At 49.1% G+C, this 19,702-nt stretch overlaps 1 protein-coding gene across 1 annotated transcript; it reads left to right on the forward strand.

Annotated features, from left to right (window-relative positions):
- Positions 1-12,150: 12,150 nt before the first annotated feature.
- Znf764 (zinc finger protein 764) lies at positions 12,151-15,044 on the forward strand. The gene is made up of 3 exons (XM_010617404.2): positions 12,151-12,641; positions 12,767-12,883; positions 13,468-15,044. Exons 1-3 carry the CDS (start codon positions 12,446-12,448, stop codon positions 14,388-14,390), a joined length of 1,236 nt encoding a protein of 411 aa, XP_010615706.1. The 5' UTR covers positions 12,151-12,445; the 3' UTR covers positions 14,391-15,044.
- The last annotated feature ends 4,658 nt before the right edge of the window (positions 15,045-19,702 follow it).

Below are 19,702 nucleotides of genomic sequence, written 5' to 3' on the forward strand. Positions count from 1 at the left end.
ATAAAAAAATAAAAAAGGAGGAAATGTGGGGAAACTGAAACTCTCACCTAACAATAGTATGCAGAAAACTAGAAGTGGTTAACAAGGAGCTAATCTATCAACTTAATGAAGCCACATTCCAGCCCAAAGTGCATGAATACCTTTTTTGCTAATAATGTGTATAAAAAGAACCAGGTTTGCCTCAATTAAAGCAGAGAGTCTTTTGTCTCCACTCTGCCTAGAGTGTCTTTCCTTTTCAATCCTCACTCTCTCCTTCAGGTACTGTTCGACTAGTGGGGGCTGGTCCCCCACACTATTCTAGGCATCCTTTTCAATCCTCACTCTCTCCTTCAGGTACTGTTCGACTAGTGGGGGCTGGTCCCCCACACTGGATTCTAGGCACTCAGAGGAAATCGGCCTCTGCTGAGTCTCTGAAACCTCGTGGCTGAGAGGCAGCTCCACAGTGTAGCACCTCCAAGTGCTGAGGGCTCTGGTTTGGTTCCCAGAACTTCCTGAGTAGAGATGTGGACCCAGGGAGATGGGGTGGGAGTTGGGGGGCAGGTCTCAGGCAGGATGGGGTGGGGTGGGCGGTGGTGCTCTGCACTGGGGGTGAGTGTGGGTGAGGCACAGGAAGGACACTTGTGGCTGGTCATAGCGACAGAGTGGAGATCTACAGTTGGATGAAGGGAGGGCAGGGCTGTCACAAGGCTCTTGCCATGATGCCAAGTGCGGATTTTGTTGTTTTTATTTATTTGCTTTGGTACTGGGGATCCAGCTCAGGACCTTGCCCTTGCCAGGCAGGTGCAGTGCCCCTGAGCTACATCCTCAGTCGGATTTGGTTTTAAATACACAGAGAAACCATTGATTTTTGTTTTGTGGTTAAGTATATGGAACATAAAGTTTACCATTTTAACTTTGTTTTGGGCAGGTGCCAGAGCCTGTCACATGCTAGCAAGTATTTTCCGCTGAAATACATCCTGTCCTGCCGAACAGCTCTATGTGCAGCTCAGTGCTCTTGAGCAGTCAAGCCTTGACTGGTGAGAAGTGTTCTGAAAAAAGGCGGCCTTAGGCAGCCTGGTTATAAAGTACTTGACATGGGAAGGGACAGTGGGCAAAGCAGAGACTAGCTGTCTCACAGCTGGAGCAGCGCTGACCGCCTCAGGGTTGGTCCCTCCTGCCGGACCCACGAAGGTCACTGCCCAGAGGAGAACTCCCGAGACAACATCTGTCTACCTCCCTACTGCCCTCCATCTTAAAGATAAACTGGAAAAAGAGTAAAAAATCAACATTACCTCCACCTCCCTACTCTTTCCTAAATTCTGCTTCTGTAAAATTTTGTTTGTTCTCCCACTCTGGCTAAAGAACAGATAAATATGATAATAAACTTAGAAATGGGGTTCAGACTCTGGAAGGGGACTTCCACTGGGCCTGCTAGCTAGCAAATAAACCTGCTTTTCCTTCAGTCCTCTTAAGTGCCGCTCTCTTCCTTGGTCTGCCTGCCTCCGCGTGCCATTTCATACTTGCCTCAACTAAGAAGGGTGCCAGGTGGTGTGGATTCTCTGCCCGCTATTGACCAAAACACCACTGGCAGCCTACCGAACTATTTTGGTTTTTGTTTTTCTAGTACTGGGGATTGACCGCAGGAACTTCACATTATTCCTTTTAATTCCAAGGCAAGGCCTTTCAAAATCAGTAAATTGCCCAGGCTGGATTAGCGTAGCCTTTCAGGGTGCTTGGATTACATGTGTGCTGCTGCCATGCCCAGCTGTAGAACTTTTTCATCCTTCTCAAGCGAAATACTGTCGGGAGCAGTTCTACATCATTTTGGGGAAAATCGTTTCACAATTAACATTATGATTAGGCCTAGTTTCCCGCCTGGGCTGGCTACAGCATGTCCAGACAGCTCCATTTTTGCCTCCGCTCACAGCTAAAACCTCAAAGGTTCAGTGATGCTGGGATGCTCCAGGGCAGGATTATACCAGCTGAGGACATCCCGGGAGGAGCACAGCTCCTCACTGTTCCAGGATTATTGCCCTGCTGCACTGAGTCACCTGTTAGATCTGTTACTCTCGATGTAGTGAAGAAAAGTGTGGCAAGCCTGGGGTCTTTCGTCTTTGTTGCGCAGAGCAGCACTGATGAGGCCCAAAGCTCAGCTTCTTCTCTAATTCTTATTTTTCTATCTTTTCTGTCTATATATCAATCAATTCACTTTGTGTTTTTGTCGCTCACGGAGATTAGGACTTACTGCAGAAGTTCTAGTAATATCCCATTTCCCCGTTCCCTACAAAATACTGCACCCATGAAACACTAGGTGTATATTTTCCCCTTCCTCCATCCCCTAGCAACTGCACTCTGTGTTGTTGATTTTTTTTTCCCCCAGACAGGGTCTTGCTTTGTAATTCAGGGCCAGGCTGGCCCCAAACTCATGTGGATCCTCCGACCTCAGCCTCTAAGTGTTGAGATCACAGGCTTGTGCACCTCTCCTGGCTGAAGTTAACTCGGTGAAAGTACCCGAGAGAAAGGGTGACAGACTTCGCAGAGGCTGCCCTGTGGCTTCTCTCACAGCTCTCTCTACCTGTGAAGGTGACTTCTATATCTCTTTCTTTCTTTTCTTTTCTTTTGGTACCAGGATCCAATTCGGAACCCTGCGCTCACAGGGGAGCTGGTGGAACCACTGAGCTAAATCCCTGGCCCAAAGGTGACTTCTGTATGTGCTCCCTGTAAACTGCCTAGCTTTAAGCAGAGTACGAAGGTGATCTGATTTGTCTGAAAAAGACCAGCTGGCTCAGGTGGGGTGGCACACACCTGTGATCGTAGTCCCGGCAGCTTGGTGAGGCCCCTTTTCATTAAACAAAACAAAAGCCAGGGGGGAGCCGGACATGAAGGCACTGGGCTTGGTCCTCAGGTAGAAAGGTGGTTGTGAAAGCCTGTGGATCAGTGTGTGGGAAGTGGGGTGGAGGGGGTTTCTCTCCTGCAGACTTCCCTGCACCTTAAATACAGGTATGCTAAAGGGGACACCAAAGGACCTGGCCAAGGGCCCGTGTCTTCCCCCAGGCATCTCCTGGGCAGTGTTCTGCAGAGCAGTGTGAGAGCCGAGGCCCTGACAGGAGGCCACTTGATGAAGATCACATGGCTGGGATCACAGCAGAGGCAGACCCAGAGCCCAGACCTCCTGATATGCCAGTCCTTTTTTTTTTCCAGTACTGGGAATTGAACCTGGGCCTTCATACTGAGCTACCTTTTCACCCTTTTTTATTTTGTTACAGGGTCTTCCTAAGTCACTAGGTTGCCCACATTATGCTCAAACTTGTGATCCTCCTGCCTCAGCCTCCTGAGTGCTGGATGAGAGATGTGCACCCCCACGCTCAGCTTCCCAGTCCTTCTTTCCCTATAGCAGATTGTAGTGCTGGATGGATGGGAAAGGGAACAGGCTGGGAGCACAGGGACCGCGAGGAAATCACAGGCTTAGATCTGCAAGGGCTTCAGCAAGAGGAGCTGTGAGGGCAGCTGTCACAGTCCTGGGCGTCTCCCAAACCTCCCAAACACTTGAAACAACTTCCTCCCCTCACGTGAGCCTCAGATACAGTATTATTTACTTTCAAATACTTTGCATTAACCTGACATTTTATGTTCATTTATGTGACTGTGGAATTGTGGCTGAGAACAGAAGCAGCTTCTCTGCCTCCTAGATCCCTGCATTTTGCACGACCTCACGTTACAGCTCCATCTCAGTAACCTGGCCTAAAATCCCACTTTTCTCTAGTTGCTGGATTTTGCTTATCCAGGTTCTTGATGAAACAATTCTGTCAAGACACAGAGGCAAGCTGAACATGGTAGTGCATGCCTATAATTCCAGCACTCTGGAGGCTGAGACAGGAGGATTGATGTGAGTTCAAGCCCAGTTTGGACTTAATAGTGAGACCCTGTATTAAAAAAAAAAAAAAAAAAGGCCCTTAGGCAGCCACACAGAAGTAAGGTAGAATTGCTGCATAGAAGATATATGGTTACACCTTCCAATGGAAGGACAGGCAGTGCTGTGAAAGCATCTGCACCAAGTGTGAGTCTGGATATTTTTATGCACAGAAAAGTTACTCCTGGGGTTGAGGAAGGGGTAGTGATTATGATGCTTGTGCACATGACTCTGGGGTCACCAGATTGTTGGTATCTCAAAAATGTCTTCCTTGGTTCTTTCACTGGTCATATTCCCTCAGGGACCTTAATCACACAAGAATCTCAATCAGGTCTCCACCCCAGGCAGGAGGGTCTGTAAAGAATGCTCTTGGCCGTGATCCCAGGGCCAGGGAGGCTAAGGCAGGAGCACTGCTAGGAGTCCAAAAAAAGCCCCCCCACCTTCCTTTGGTACTGGTGATTGAATTCAGGACCCAGGTTTGCCAGGCAGGTGCTACACTGCTAAGCTACATCCCCAGCCCTAAACTCCCCTTTCTGATATCATCGGATGTGGGCATAATGTGTGACCTTAAAATGTCACTGTGCTCCATGGGGTGGCTTTGGGTCCGAGATCTGACTCGTGAGTATGATGTGTTATCCACTGAGGTCTTTGTCTCTTTACTCAATTGTAACTGGCAAAGCAGGGGACCTTGGACCCTTGGACGCCCAGCCCCTTTGCCCCTCAAGCTGGCTCCCTCCCTGACAGAATCACAGAGCCATGCATAGCTCCCATGTAGTTGGCCACAGTTATGTTGGACAGCCCAGAACTGAGAACTCCTGAGTTCATTTAAGCAAATGAACATTAAAGCAAATGAGTCCTGTCATCTAATTCTTTTTTTTTTTTTTTGAGATAGGGTCTCACCATGTAGTTTAGGCTGGCCTTGACCTCACTCTGTAGCCCAGGCTAGCCTTGAACTTGCAGTGATCCTCCTGCCTCAGCCTCCACAGTTCTGGGATTTCAGGAGTGGACCATCACTCCCTGCATCATTTTTTTTTTTTAAATTTGCAGTCTGGTGATTGGACTCAGGGCCTCACACTTGTCCAGTTAGGCATACACCCTACCCTTGAGCTCCATTCCCAGTCACATCATACCTTCTTAAATTGTTATTCCTGTTCCTCCTCACATGGCCAGCAGGGGTCAGCACATTCCGAATGAGAGCTCAGCCTCTCTGGGACAGGCCAGTTCCCAGTTCCACCTGGGAAGGACGGGCAGAGGTGATGGCAGAGGCTCACACTTAGGACTCTGAAGACCTGCAATCATTCATAGGTCATCTGACCTTGGGTAACACCCACACTTCAGTCCTCTTTCCAATAACTCTAAACTGTAGACACTGAAAGGTGCCCAACCCTGTGTCCTCTGATTTTAACTTATTTTATTTTGCTAATTTTATTCTGGGATGTCTGTATATAAGAAGTACAATTTACCACCTCTGGCAGGAATAAAGGCATTTTTGCTATTTTCTCCTTTCCTTTTTACCAGCTGTTACTACAAGTCTGGTTACGACTTTGGGAGAGGTAGGGAGTGATGTCTTGGCTCTGTGGAGTAGCCTCATTTCCCAGGGACATCAGTATTCACAGGAATCTTATTTATCTTGTTGCTGGCCGGTAGCTGGCCTGTGGCTGGCTGTACAGCTGTTTCAATTTAAACCCAAGACAGTTGCTATGGAAATGGTTGGCTAGAAGTAGGTCGTGTTAAAGTCCCTTTCTCCCTGAATGTAAGGGAGTCCTGAACTTCGGAAGTTGTCTCAATTGACAAGAAAATGTGTAGGTGGACAACCACGTCCCTAAAATGTGTTCTCTTTTTAGGATGAGGTTGATCAGATATGCCAGTCATGGTGCTCCTGCTCTGTAACAACACACCTGAGGACTATTCTCACGGTTCTGGAGGTTGGGAAGTCCAAAATCAAGACACTGTCAGGATGTGTTGGCTGCGTCCTTGGAAAGGAAAGACTGTTGTGCCTTTTAATGATTGGAGGCAGAAGGGCAAGAGAGTCCTCTGTTTCTTTTCTTTTTTGTTATTTTTTGGTACTAGGAGTCACACTCAGAAGCTTGCACTTGAGAGGTGGGTGGCGGCACCACTGGGCTAAATCCCTGGCTCCCTGTTTCCTTTTGAGACAAGGTAATCCTGTAATCCTAGCACTCAGGATGCTGAGGCAGAAGAATCACAAGTTTGAGGGCAGCCTGGACTACACAGTAAGTTTAAGGCAAGCTGAATCACATAGTGAGATCCTGTCTTAACAAACAAAGGAACAAACTAACTATGAAGAATCATGGTCATTTCACTAATGTTTCTTTAAAGACACACTGCAGCCAAGTGATGAGTCAGTAGCTGAACATTAGCTTTCCACCTTGTAAGCTAGCACAAAAACTAGGCATGCATCACTAGATCATCTACTTGTCCTGTCTTTGTTTGTTTTGGGTACTGGGGATTGAACTCAGGACCTTGTGTTTGTGGGACAGGCACAGTGCCACTGGGCTAAATCCCTGGCCCTCACTTGTCCTGTCTTGAAGAATACCATTTGGTCCAGGGGTTTAGCTCAGTGGTTCCACTGCCTGTCTTGCAAGCCCAAGGTCCTGCATTTGATCCCCAGTACCAAGAAAGAGAGAGAGAGAGAGAGAGAGAGAGAGAAAGAATACCATTTCTTCCCTTATCCCAGCACTCCATCAAAATCCTTTTTAAGCTCAAACTTACATATTTTATTCAGATCCACTTGACCACTAACAGTAATCAGTCTTTCTATGTTTGATAATTTTATTCAGAAACACTGTTTCTAGCAACCCCAAGGGCACAGACCCTGTTGAACAAAACATTACTCAGTCTTCAAGTAACACCTGGCAATCCTTAAAGCTGGGATGGGTGGGATCCACCAAGACCTGATGTGGCACTCCTCAGAAGACTTTTCCAGACTCTTCCTCTCATCAAAATTGAATATAAAAGTCTCACCCTTTCACCCTGACATTGCAGTCCTTGGACTCAACCACTGTTCTCTTGCAGTTTATCAATAAATTCTCAACTTTCTTATATATTTTAAAAAATCTTATTGAGTTTACTGGTGCTTTTTAAGTATACAGTACAGTTACATTCATCATTGGGATCTTGTACCCTTACATGACAGATCTTGGTTCTCTTTTTTTCCCCCATACCCCTGCCCTCCCTTCACCCCCTCCACCCTTTATACTAGTGGTAAATTCTTTACCACCTGTGCAGCCCCAGCCTCTAACACGCCTGAACTGTATGTAAGGGCAAAAATGAGATTGCAAAGAATACATTTTGTTTGGTTTGGGTTTTGGAGAAAGAGTCTCACTAAGTAATTCAAGCAGGCTTTGAACTCATGATGTAGCCCAGGCTGGCCTCAAACTTGCAGTGATCCTCCTGCCTCAGTGTTTGGATTATAGGCATGCGACAGCATACCTGGCTCAAAAAATACAGTTCAAACCACCATTCACTGAGTGGGTCTTCTGGCAGAAACCGGGAAGGAGGTGTAAGGTCCATCTGTCCGTTTTCCCCTAATCCAGAGCTGAGCTCAAATAGCAAAGTGGCAGCATCCATCTTTTTTTTTTCTTAATTTCGTTTATTCTGCTTTTTTTTTTTGGTACCGGGGATCAAACTCAGGTCCTTGCACTTGCAAGGCAGGCGGTGGAACCTCTGAGCTAAATCCCTGGCCCTGGCACCATTTTAACTACAGGCAAGAAGCGCTGCCAAGGCCCCTTGAGGAATAGCAACAGATGACAGTTAAAAAAAAAAAAAGACTACTGTTTTGAGGGGGAACAAACCAGGTTACTAACACCAAATTTGACATTCAAACTGGCAAATCTCTTTCTAACATGAAAAGAAGCTAAAGTGCCGCCATCTTTTCTGAGGGTGCCTTTATTTTCTGGCCTGGGGACCACCGAGTTTGCTGTCGTGTTTTGCTGTCCTAGGGCAGCCCTATCTGAACCTCCTTCCTGTGTCCGAGACTTGGAGGGGTCCTCCATGTGGAGAGCAAACATTTATTGCAAAATTCATTATATTATTTACATCCTTTTCCAATGACAGCAGTCACTGAAGCTGTCACTGAGGCTGAGGCCGTGACAAAGGCCATGACTGAATACGACTGATAAGTGGGGAGAGCCCATGCAGGGCCTGTGCAGTGTGTGTGTGTGTGTGTGTGTGTGTGTGTGTAGGAGGTGCTCCCTGATATAAGCACTTAAAAGACCCTCCTGTGTGAAGTAATGTAATACCCTTGACCACCTGTTTCCCGCCTGATGTGTGACTTTGATATCCTGACCATCTGTAACCCCTGCCTGATGTGTAATAGATAAGCCTGAATCAGTGCCACACAGCCCTAGAATTTAGTACAAAGGAAAGAGCACAGAAGACCAGCTTGTCGCACTCAGTGACCCAGAGACTTGGTGGCCACTGGCCATTTGTGATCTTTCACTAGGTCACAGCCAAGACTCTGCTCCAGGACATTGGAAGGCACCAGCACAGAGTGCACCCCCAGAGACGTGGACGCTCGCCGCAGCCAACGCTGACCTGCGAATCACCTTACAGGAGAAGAAAGTCGCGCTCCTCAGACCTCTGCAGGTACAGGGAGTAGCAACTGATGGGCAGTAGTTAGGAGAAGTGTGTTGCGTGATTAAAGCATCTAACAAGGCTACCGGTGTCTGCCTATTATTACTATCCTTGCTCCCTGCTCAGGACACTCCACAACTCCCGCCCTAGTGTCTAGCTTCTGAGGAGCGGAGTTACTTGTGACTCCATAGGTGGAGGCCCAGAAAGACAGGCCAGAGGTCAAAGGCCACAAGCAGTGTGCCTGTGCGCCTGCAGCAATATCTGTGGTACAGGGGGCTACGCTTCCCAGAACGGTCCTGGGGTGGTCTGAAGAACCAGATCTTGGAAAAGGGAACTGGCTGGGGTGGGCCGGACCCAGTGCCTGACCCACCTCCACACTCACTGCACTTCCCAGCCGAGCTCGCTGAAAGGCCCAACTTCCCTAGCCAAACTCCTTCAAGTGGCTTCCCTGGTGTATCGCACAATGGCCTTGAGATACAATTTTCAAAAACATTTTTTTTTGTTCATGGCAATGGGGACTGAATTCAGGACCTTGTGTTTGCAAGGCAGGCAGCAGTCTTTTTTTTTTTGAGACAGGATCTCACTATGTAGCCCAGGCTGGCTTTGACCTCGCAGCGATCCTCCTCCCTCTCAGCCTCCTGAGTGCTGAGATTACAGGCACACAATGGTCTTAATGGTGCAAGGCATGCAAACATCCCTTCGAACTAAAAAAATCATTCTTTATTTCCAGATGTGTGATTCCACTTAGGCTATACTTAGACATTTAACTCATCCATCAGTGCCCTAAAAGGCTACCTCCAAGAAATTTGAGGAGTTATTCCCCATATTAGAAGCCTTGTAACTGTGGCTCTGGTCTCTTTATAGCCCTAAGCACGATCCACCCAGATGTTCTTCCAAAAACCTTTGCCAATGCCAGTGGAATTCTACCTGGTAGATCTCCAGTTTAATGTAAAAAATATTTTCCCCAGGGTGGGCTTGAACTCATTCACTATATAGTCAGGCTGGCCTGAACTCTTGGCAATCCTCCTGCCTCAGTCACCAAAGTGTTGAGAGAACATGCGTGCGCCAACAGGCCTGGAAATTTAAATTTGGACTAGATACTTGGTTCAACAATGTCTCCAAGTTGGGCATGGTGGCAAACACCTACAATCCCAGCAGTCAGGAGGCTGAGGTGGGAGGGTCACTGAGTTCAAGGCCAGCCTAGACTACAAATTGAGACCTTGTCTCAAAAAAGAAACAAAACAATGCCTGCAATACCAGAACACCTAAATGCTTGGCATACAGAGGTGCCTGGTACATTTCCATTAAATAAGTGCACAGGTGGTCAGTTATATCTCCCCCCTTTTTTGGTACCGGGATCAAACTTGGGCCCTTGTGTTTGCAAGGCAGGAGGCGGAACCATTGAGCTAAATCCCCAGCCCCTGGCTTACGTCCTTTACTGATGAGTGTTTCCCCTCAGGATTCCCAGTCCCCAAATCAGTGCTCAACTCTTCGGTGGAGGTAGCCCCAGCTGTGGGGTCCAGATGCTTCATATCCCCAGGAAAGTCGAAGTCTGAGAAAGCCAGAAAGGTGAGACATGAAGAGTGGGAGCACTGTCTCAGTTCCAGAGCTGGGAAAGAGATGTTTTGTGGGCAAGAATCTGTGTGTGATTTGCTGCAGTATTATTTTTATTCATTTTTGAGATAGGGTCTTGCTATATAGTTCAAGCTGGTCTTGAACTCACTACATACCCCCAAATGGCCTTGAACTTACGGCATTCTTCCTGCCTCAGCCTGCCGAGTGCTGTGATTACATACATAAGCCACTACACCCAGCAACTTGGTATTGCTAATTTTTGATGACCTGAATTTATCATGCCCAATAAATCCTGGGGTTTTGACCTCTTTCTCATTCAGTCATCTTTGAGGTATACAGTGGTAATGTTGCAGCAGAGCAGAGCAGCTCAGTATCACAGCTAAGTTCCACCGCTCAGAGGCATGGCTGAGTGTTACAGCTCAGTATGGTGGCTCTGGGTCACAGATCTCGAAATCTGAAGACTGGAGAATCTGATGGTCAGTTGAAGGGATGGAGAAAAAAACCTTTATTATACCTGGGTGTCCAGGTGGGCTAGGGGAGTCTGAGCACCCTCCCAGGAATGACAGCCTCCTTATATAGGGATCTACAAGGTAGGCAAGCATGCTCACTGATGTGGGGGGTGGAGCTAGAAAGCATTCCTGAAGCAAAGGGGCGGAGTTACAGAACATTCCTGAAACATGCGATGTGAGCATGCTCATTGAAGCAGGGATGGAGTTACAGAACATTTCCGAACCAAAGGGATGGAGATGCAGAATATTCCTGCGAGGGGCAGAGTTTAACAGAACATTCCTGAAATGTCATACAGTTCAGAGTGGGAAACCATTACGATACATTGTGCAGGAGCCCAGCAGCACAAATTTACATTTCCACAACAAAACAAAAAAAAAAAACACAAAAAAAAGGCAAGGCCCTGTCTTACTGTACAGCACTTCTCTATCAATACACGGGGGCCACACCATATGCATCACCCGAGCTCTAAGTGAGCAACAGTGTGTGAACTCGTTTAGGATGGAGGTAGTTGGTTTTTCTGTCCTCAAGACTATAGGCTCTCTACCCTCTAGCAGGTGTGCCTTTTTTTTCCCTCAGTATTGGGGATTGAACTCAGGACTTTGCACATGCCAGGCAGATGCAATGCCACTGCTCCGGCCCTCACATGCGCCTGTTCTGAGGCCTGGTAACACCCTGCCTGGTGAGCCTGGGGCCTGGGCTGGCTCCGGGGTTGGGAGGTGGATGCTTCTGCGGTTGGTAGGACTGACACTGTCGTCTGCTATGAGCAGTCCTTCGGGAACAGACAGTAAGCTTTGAATCCACTTCCTAGCAGTCATTAAAAAATAACGCACTGGAGGGGATAGCAGAGGACTCTGCTTGGAAACCATTGTGAGCCCTGGGGCTCACAGGCCATGACCTGGTCAGCTTCCCTCTCTGAACCCCATTTGTACCGCATCTCAACGTCTGCGGACACCCCGCATCCCCAGTCCAGTCCCAAGTACCTCACAGTTCACCAAGACCTTCAACCCGGCCCAGTGTACTCCAGGGAGCCGCCCTTAGACCCGACACGCCCCACGCTGCCAGCCAGGCCCAGAAGCGCGCTCTGCCCTCCCGCTTCTGGGAGGGCGACCCCAGAGCTCCAGCCCTGCCCGGCGCCGTTCAAGGCCCGGGGGCTCCGGCTCCTTTCCGAGCAGTGGGCACTGAGAGGTGAAAAATTAATCTCCAGTGTTCTCTCTGTCCTCCCACGGGGAAGGTAAGCTTGTAGGAAAATGAGTTCTTCTCCTCCTCCGCCGTCTGCACGACGTAGTGCACTGCTGCCGCATTTCATTCTCCTATAAACTTCCAACAGTAAAGGTTTTCTTTTACCTATTCCACTTAAACAAAACCTCAACACTAAAGATGATTCCTGTCGCCCGATTTTTGAGATACAGAGGACGGAACAAGAGAGAAGTGGGCCGGAACTGGACTTTTAATGGTCCAGAGGAGCCCACTAAGCACCGCCCTCTCTCTAGTCGTCTTGCGCTCGCGGAGGAACCCCGCCTCTTCCCGGCAGCCAGTGCGCCGAGGCGGACGTCTTAGACTGGCACGTGTAGCCTCTACGGCCATTTTGGACGAGGGCGGGAAGTCAAAGCGATCCGGGGAAGCCTGGCTGGCGTCACAATGGGCAAGACTGCGTGGAGGGGAATTCGAGAGGCCGGGTTGCCGCCATTTTTTCCTAAATTCTGATTATGTACCTTCTTGTATCAGTCGTTATCTACTCTAGTGGACTCTCGAGAGGCCGGTTCTGCCCTGTTGCTGCTCTGATGCCTGCCCTCTGATCCCTGGGCCGGGCTGGGTGGCCGCGTGTGACCAGACCCGCTAGGAGAGGCCAGTGTCCTGTTGCCCGCGCTGGTGGTTACCATGGGGCCGCCCTTGGCTCCGCTCCCTCCTCGGGCCCGGTACCAGGCAGGGCCCAAGTGCTGGGAGCCCTGGGCCATAACCTTCGCGGATGTGGCCGTGTACTTCTCCCCGGAGGAGTGGGGGTGTCTGCAGCCTACGCAGAGGGCCTTGTACCGGGACGTGATGCGAGACACTTACGTCCTCCTGAGCGCTCTCGGTGAGGTCCTGCATCCCGCCTGGCCCACACTCCGCGGCTGCTCTGGGTCCTGCACGTTGCGGGGGGCGGGGGTACCTTGTGGGGTAACCTCCTCGAATCCTGGGGTTTGCATTGTTTTCCCCTAGGAGGAGGCGGAGGCGCCAAGCCAGCGCTGATCTCCTGGGTGGAGCGAGAGTCCGAACTGTGGGATTCAGATGCCCAGGATCCAGAGGTGCCCAAGTGGCCAACAGAAGCAGACAAAGGTGAAATTACTGAATATTGGGCCCATGGAGACTGCCTTCTGCCAACCCCACCTCTCTTCTTGGCCGTTTGTTCCCTAAATTACTTTCCTGGCGGAGGCCATTAAGCCTGGCTCCTGGATTACATCTGCAGGGAGGGTGTATTGTTATTTATGCCCTACCGGGTCTGCCTGCATCTGTACCCTTCTGAGCTCCTCACCTCTAGTTGGTCACTAAGCTCTGCCGCCTCCCGTGTTTACTTTCTCTTGCCTTCTGTTCCTTCCTTCTTTCAGTTCGTCCTGTCAGCCTTTGCAAAATGCCCAGCCTCACTTTCATGCTGCAGCTCAGGTGTCCCTCACCTCTTGCTCTTCTGCATTCCATTTCTGCATCCCTGAGGCCCAATATCCTGTTCCTTCCTCCCTTTCTGTCTCTCCAGCTGATGAAAGGTGTCACTGCAAGCTCTCCCTGCTTGTGCTGCACTAAGTTCTAAGGGCACCCTAGGGTCTAGAAGGTAGCTGTGTCCAAGAGGACTGCGTGTCACCATGCCAGAACTTGGGATTCAAGGACCTGGATGAACCAGTCTGAGCTCTCCCTTTATCTCCCAACAGATTCTAGAAATGAGAAAAAAGAAAAGGAAGCGACTGAAGCACGGGAGAAGACACTTTCTCTGGACTCTTGGCCTCCTGGGCTGAAGGGCCCCCAGGCCTCCTCTGTTGGCCTCCTGCTTGGCATGGAGCGGCCCTCCAAAGTGCATCCCCGGGGCCGCCCTCCTCTCCGAGCCCACCCTGCTGTCCTTCGAGCAGACCAGCGTCATGCCTGCTATGTGTGTGGAAAGAGTTTTGCCTGGCGCTCCACACTGGTAGAGCATCTCTACACACATACAGGCGAGAAGCCTTTCCAGTGCCCTGACTGCGGCAAGGGCTTTGGCCGAGCTTCTTCCCTGAGCAAGCACCGGGCCATCCACCGAGGGGAGCGGCCCCACAGCTGCCCTGATTGTGGCCGGGCCTTCACACAGCGCTCGGCTCTCACCACTCACCTGCGGGTCCACACTGGCGAGAAGCCTTACCGCTGTGCTGACTGTGGCCGCTGCTTTAGCCAGAGCTCTGCCCTCCACCAGCACCAACGTGTACACAGCGGCAAGACCCCCTTCCCCTGTGTAGACTGCGGCCGTGCCTTCGCCCACGCCTCAGACCTGCGGCGCCACGTCCGCACCCACACGGGCGAGAAACCCTACCCGTGCCCAGACTGCGGGCGCTGCTTCCGGCAGAGCTCAGAAATGGTCGCCCACAGGAGAACCCACAGTGGCGAGCGCCCCTATCCCTGTCCTCAGTGTGGCAGGTGCTTTGGCCAGAAGTCAGCCATGGCCAAGCACCAGTGGGTCCATCGCCCAAGAGTTGGGGGCCCCAGGGGTGGGGGTGCCAGTGGACTCCCTATACCACTGGCCCCTGGCCCAGGGGACCTGGACCCACCTGTGGGCTTCCAGCACTACCCAGAGATTTTCCAGGAGTGTGGGAGACAACCTCTGAAGTGATAAGAGGCCCCCAGGTGGGCTAGGCTTGCCTCTGGGACAGCTGTGGGGAAAGCCGCAGTCTGGTGAGGGCTGGACTGGGGACTGGGGCACCTCGCAGGCCCTCACCATCTCTGTTTGCTGATACTTTGCTCCCTGCTGCCCCAGACTAGACTAGAAGAGCTCCCTACTACGGGGCAGGGCCACGGTGAGAACGCCACTAGACCATGATGAGGACTTTGTTGACTCTGCATTTTTTTTTTCCCCTCTTTTGGTGTTGGGATCAAACCCAGAGCTTAGGTTCGCTAAGAAACCACTGGGTTATGTTACCACTGGGTCACATCCCCAGCCCCCCTTCACCCCTCCCTTTTTGGAGGTACTGGAGAGAGAACTTGGGTTCTTCACACTGAACTACATCCCCAGCCTATTTATTTTATTTTTATTTTGAGACAAGTCTCACTATTTAGTTAAGTTGCCTAGGCTGGACTTGAACTTGTGAGCCTACTGCCTAAGCTTCTCAGAGTGCAGGGATTTCAAGCATGTGCCACCAGGCCCAGCCACCCAGCCCTTCTAAAATTTATTTTGAGAGCCTGATATGGTGGCATACAATTTTTAATCCCAACACTTGGGAGGTTGAGGCAGAAGAATTGCCATGAATTCAAGGTCAGCCTGCAATACGCAGACCTTGCCTCAAAATAAATAAATAAATAAATAAATATAAAATTTATTTTAAGAAGTGGTCTTACCATGTTGCTCAGGGATTATAGGCATGTGCCATGTGCCTGGCTTTGACCCATTGTCTCTTTACAGAAGTTAAAACTGGTAGCCCAGTCCTGAATTGGCCCTGTGAGTATTTTATTTACTTTTATGCAAGCAGTATTTTCAAATGTTATAAATTAGTGGTCAAGATTTAAAAATCAAGCTGGATGTGGTGATGCTTACTTATAGTGCTAGCATTTGGGAGGCTGAGGCAGGGTAATCACAAGTTTGAGGCCAGCCTGGACTACATAGCGAGTTCAAAGCCAGCCTGTCTTAAAAAGCAAGCATTTAACATCCAGATACTGAACACAAAAATCTAGGTTTTTTGCTTTTCTTAAAAAATGAAAGGTTTGGCAACTTGATGTAAATTCCCATAAAACTACAACATGGGGGAGCTGAGCAGCAGTTGAATTTGCATACCACGGTCTGTAGTACTTTTCCTGAATCAGGGTGTGTAAGGATGGCAGGAGACAAGTAAAGGCAGGCGTTGTTTCAAATCTTTGCTTGTACTGGACTTGATGGTTTATGAAGTACTTGTCTGTCACCTCATTTTGCTCGTAACCACCTGGGAAGAAAGCAGCTTGGAGAGAAACCTCTAGGCAGGAGGAGGCTGTGGGGAACGTCTTCACCCCACACCTGCGGTATGTGTGCTTGGTCCATGGGCAGCTTCTGGTTCTGGAGGGGAGGCCTGGGAGCTGCCCCGTCTGCAGGCCTGGCCTTATAAGACCGGCCAGCAGGTCTGGAGGAGAGTTTAGCTTTTGCATTTGGGGATGCTGAGACCAGGGGATGCTGAGCAACCTGCCCAAAGCCACACTGTGCAACTCTGTGCTTCTTAGTCTCCTGTTGCCTTTTATTGCTTTATGGAATTGGGAATCGAACCCAGAGCTTTGAAGCACACGCTAGGCAACTACTCTGCCACTGAGGTACAGCCCCAGCAGTACTTAGTTTTGTTTTTGTGGAATTGAGGATTGAGCCCAGGGCCTTTACACTGAGCTATATCTCTGGCCCTTTAAAAACTTTTATTTGGAATCACTTCTTGGCCTTTTGGCTAAGATGAAGTATAAAATTTACAGTAAGTCCCCAACTTAGAAACATTCGAGTTACAAACTTTCACAGGTGAACTGTAGAAGACTCTTAGCTCACAAACGAATTGGGGACTATTTTGAAACAGGGTTTCAAGGTTTCACTAAATTGTCCAGGCTAGCCTTGAATTTGGCAATCTTACTGTTTTGGTCTCCTGTGTACCTGGGATTACAGACCACTGTGCCTGACTTTTTTTTTTTAAAATCATTGAATTTATTGGTACATTTTAGGTATACAGTGCAGTTACATTCATCATTGGGATCTTGTACCTTTATATGACAGGTCATCTGACCTCTTTTTGTTTTTTGTTTTTGAGACAGAGTCTTGCTATGTAGTTCAGGCTGGCCTTGAAGCCACTGTGTAGCCCAGGCTGGCCTAGAAGCAGCCCTTCTGCCTCAGCCTCCTGAGTGCGGACTTTGTGCGGTACCACTGTGCTAAATCCCCAGCCCAAGTTTTTTTTTTTCTTTTTCTTTTTTTTTTTTGTACTGGGGATCAAACTTGGATCCTTGTGCTTGCAAGGCAGGCAATGGAACCACTGAGCTAGATCTTGGGCCCAAGCTCTTTTTTTTTAAGAGTTGGGTTCTCACTACATTGCCCAGGCTGGCCCCAAACTTCTAGCTCAAGCAGTTCTGCCCCAACCTCCGTAGACCGGAACTGCTGCTCTCACACCACTCCTGAGGTCCTGGGCAGCCTCAGCCAGGGCTCTGCCCCTGGATCTGGATGGGGACTGTGCCCAGGTACCACAGAGTAGTGCAGTAGGGGACCCAGCCTGGGATGAGACCAGCAAGGAAAACAAAAGCAAAGCTTGCATCTGTGCTTTCTTCTGGCTCCTGCCATTGTGAACAAAGTGGGCCAGGCAGGAACTTTTGAGGTAGATTTATAGCCAGAGGAGGGGACCTTTGGATCTTTGCCCTCAGATTCTGCACAGAACCCTGCCCTAGTTAACTTATGACTCCATTATCATCTGCCACCAGTTCTCTTGTCAGAGTCCAGCCTTGTGCTGGGGGCAGACCCTGTTTGCTGAGGTTAGGATAGCATATTTAGGGGCAGTAAGGGCCTGTGTCCTCTGCTGGCCTCTACTCACTTGCCTGTATGCCCACGCCAGCCCTGTCTGACCTGTCAAGGAAGAAGCAGCCAAGCATTGTGGTGCTCAGCTGTAATCCCAGCACTCTGGGAAGCTGAGGCAGAAGGTTCACAAGTCTGAACCTAGACTGGGCAATTTAGTGATAAGATACTGTGGTTTTGTTTATTTTTTGTTTGACAGGGTCTCACTATACAGCAGGTTGTCCTTGAACTCACTATGTAGTCCAGGCTGGCCTTGACTCACAATGTCCTTCTGCCTCAGCCTCCCAAGGACTGGGATTACAGGTGTGTGCCACCATGCCAGGCTCAAGATGCTGTTTTAAAATAAAAAATAAGCACAGAGGATGTAGCTCAATCGAAAAGCTCAATCCTGAGTACCACCGCCACAAGGAAAAAAAAAAAAGGAAACCAGATGTCAATCTGGAGAAAGACCTCGAAAGAGGTCCAAAGTTTGGAGAAAAGACACTGTGTTCAGGTAAAGTAGCAAATTTACATTCAACTAATTTTCAAATCCGACCCCACTAACCTTCCTAAGCCTAAATTTTTCTAGGGAGGAGCAGCTCATGCCACCATATCTCAGGCACAGTGGATGGAAAGAGGCTCTCTGGCAGCTGCCTTTGCCCCGGCTCTCAGTTCAGCACGAAGCCCCTGCCCCCAGTGCTCTGCACAGCCAGCCGGGCAGCCGAGTTGGCAACACCAGTCCTGGCTCCGCTGAAACAGGATCTGGCCCCACCCCAGCTTGCCCATTAAAGGCACCATAGTTGCTATTTAAAGATTTCTGAGGCTTTGAAGTTTGGAAGGTTTGCTCAGGGCTCAGAAACCAGGCTCAACTCCTTTGCTTCCTGTTCTCGCCACCCAGTTTTCTTTTATTCAATCCTTTAGGTTATTGAAACTCAAACTTCAGCTCACTCCATTCTCAGCTGCTCACTTCCTAGCATGAATACTTCCACAGAAAGTAGGACTCCCTTTTCTGCTATGTCTTTGAAGCTCAGCCTCAGAAGTAAAGTAATTTAAGCCAGGAAGAGTGTTTTCCTACAGTTCACTGGTGCATCGGGAGAAATGCTTATCTGAATTACCCCAAATAACCCCATCCAGCCAGGTATGGTGGCGCACACCTGTAATCCCAGCACGCAGGAGGCTGAGGCAGGAGGATCGCTGTGAGTTTGAGGTCAGCCTGGGCTACATAGTTCCAGACCGGCCTGAACTATGTAGTGAGCCTGTTTTAAAAAGAAAAAGATCCCACCTGAATAGGCAACCAGAATGAGAAATAAAGGCAATGACCACATTGCCATCCTAGTTTGACCAGGCCGCTTAAGAGTAGGCATTAGCCAGGAGTGAAAGGGTTGGAAGCTCAATCCCAGCCTGGGCAACTTGAGACTTGGTGAGGGCTTGTCCAAAAATAAAAAGCTGGTTGGAGATGCAGCTCGGTATACATGCCCTGAATGCACTCCACAGTAACACACACACACACACACACACACATACAGAGTAGGTGTTAATTTGTGGTTGGAGATGCAGCTCGGTATACATGCCCTGAATGCACTCCACAGTAACACACACACACACACACACACACACACACACACACACACACAGAGTAGGTGTTAATTTGTGTTCCAGAGATCCCCAAAACTGCCTGGAATAATTGTAATGTCTTCTTAGGAAAATGATGTACAGAAATGTTTATGATCCAAGGAAGCAAAACCGTGCTAGGGCCCAGCAGTTGTCCTTTGTGTGGGACCAGTTCCAGGGTCCCTGTGGATGTTAAATCTGAGAAATAAGAGTCTCACACGAAATGGTGTGGTATCTGTGTGTGATTTACATGCAACCTACCATGTACTTTAATCTTTATTCAAAATACCTAATACAGTATATGTACTATGTAGTTGTTACACTGTATTGTTTGGTGAATGACAAAAGTCTGTACAGTCATGTTCAGTAGAGATGCAATTTTTAAAACTTTTTTTTTTGTTCCAGGGAATGAACTCAGGTCCTTGTGTTTTCAAGGCAGGTGCCGGCACCACTGAGCTAAATCCCCAGCCCTAAAACATTTTTGATTATAGTTGGTTGAATCAGTGGAAGCAGAACCCACAGAGAAACAAAACTTTCTTTTCTTTTTTGCCACACTGTGGCTTGAACTTGGGGCCTTCACCCAGAGCTACCTGCCCAGCCCTTTTCTTTTTTTTTGGTACAGGGGATTGAACTCAGGTCTTTGCGCTTGAGAGGCAGGCGGCGGCACCACTGAGCTAAATCCCTGGCCCTCAGCCCTTTTCTTTTTAGATACAAGGCTCACTAAGGTGCTGAGTTGGACTTGTGATCCTCCTGTCCCAGCCACCAATGGTATTTTCAAAGTAAGGCCTCCCTGCTGTATCTTTTTGCCACAAAACTGCATTTCATTACAGGATTTTTTT

This window comes from Fukomys damarensis, unplaced genomic scaffold, assembly GCF_012274545.1.
Source record: "Fukomys damarensis isolate Sample0158 unplaced genomic scaffold, DMR_v1.0_HiC HiC_scaffold_34, whole genome shotgun sequence".
NCBI lineage: Eukaryota > Metazoa > Chordata > Mammalia > Rodentia > Bathyergidae > Fukomys > Fukomys damarensis.

Coding starts and splice junctions, on each gene's coding strand:
- Znf764 (XM_010617404.2), top strand. CDS start 12,446: ATGGGGCCGCCCTTGGCTCCGCTCCCTCCTCGGGCCCGGTACCAGGCA. Junction 12,642..12,766: donor CGTCCTCCTGAGCGCTCTCG/GTGAGGTCCTGC, acceptor GTTTTCCCCTAG/GAGGAGGCGGAGGCGCCAAG. Junction 12,884..13,467: donor GCCAACAGAAGCAGACAAAG/GTGAAATTACTG, acceptor ATCTCCCAACAG/ATTCTAGAAATGAGAAAAAA.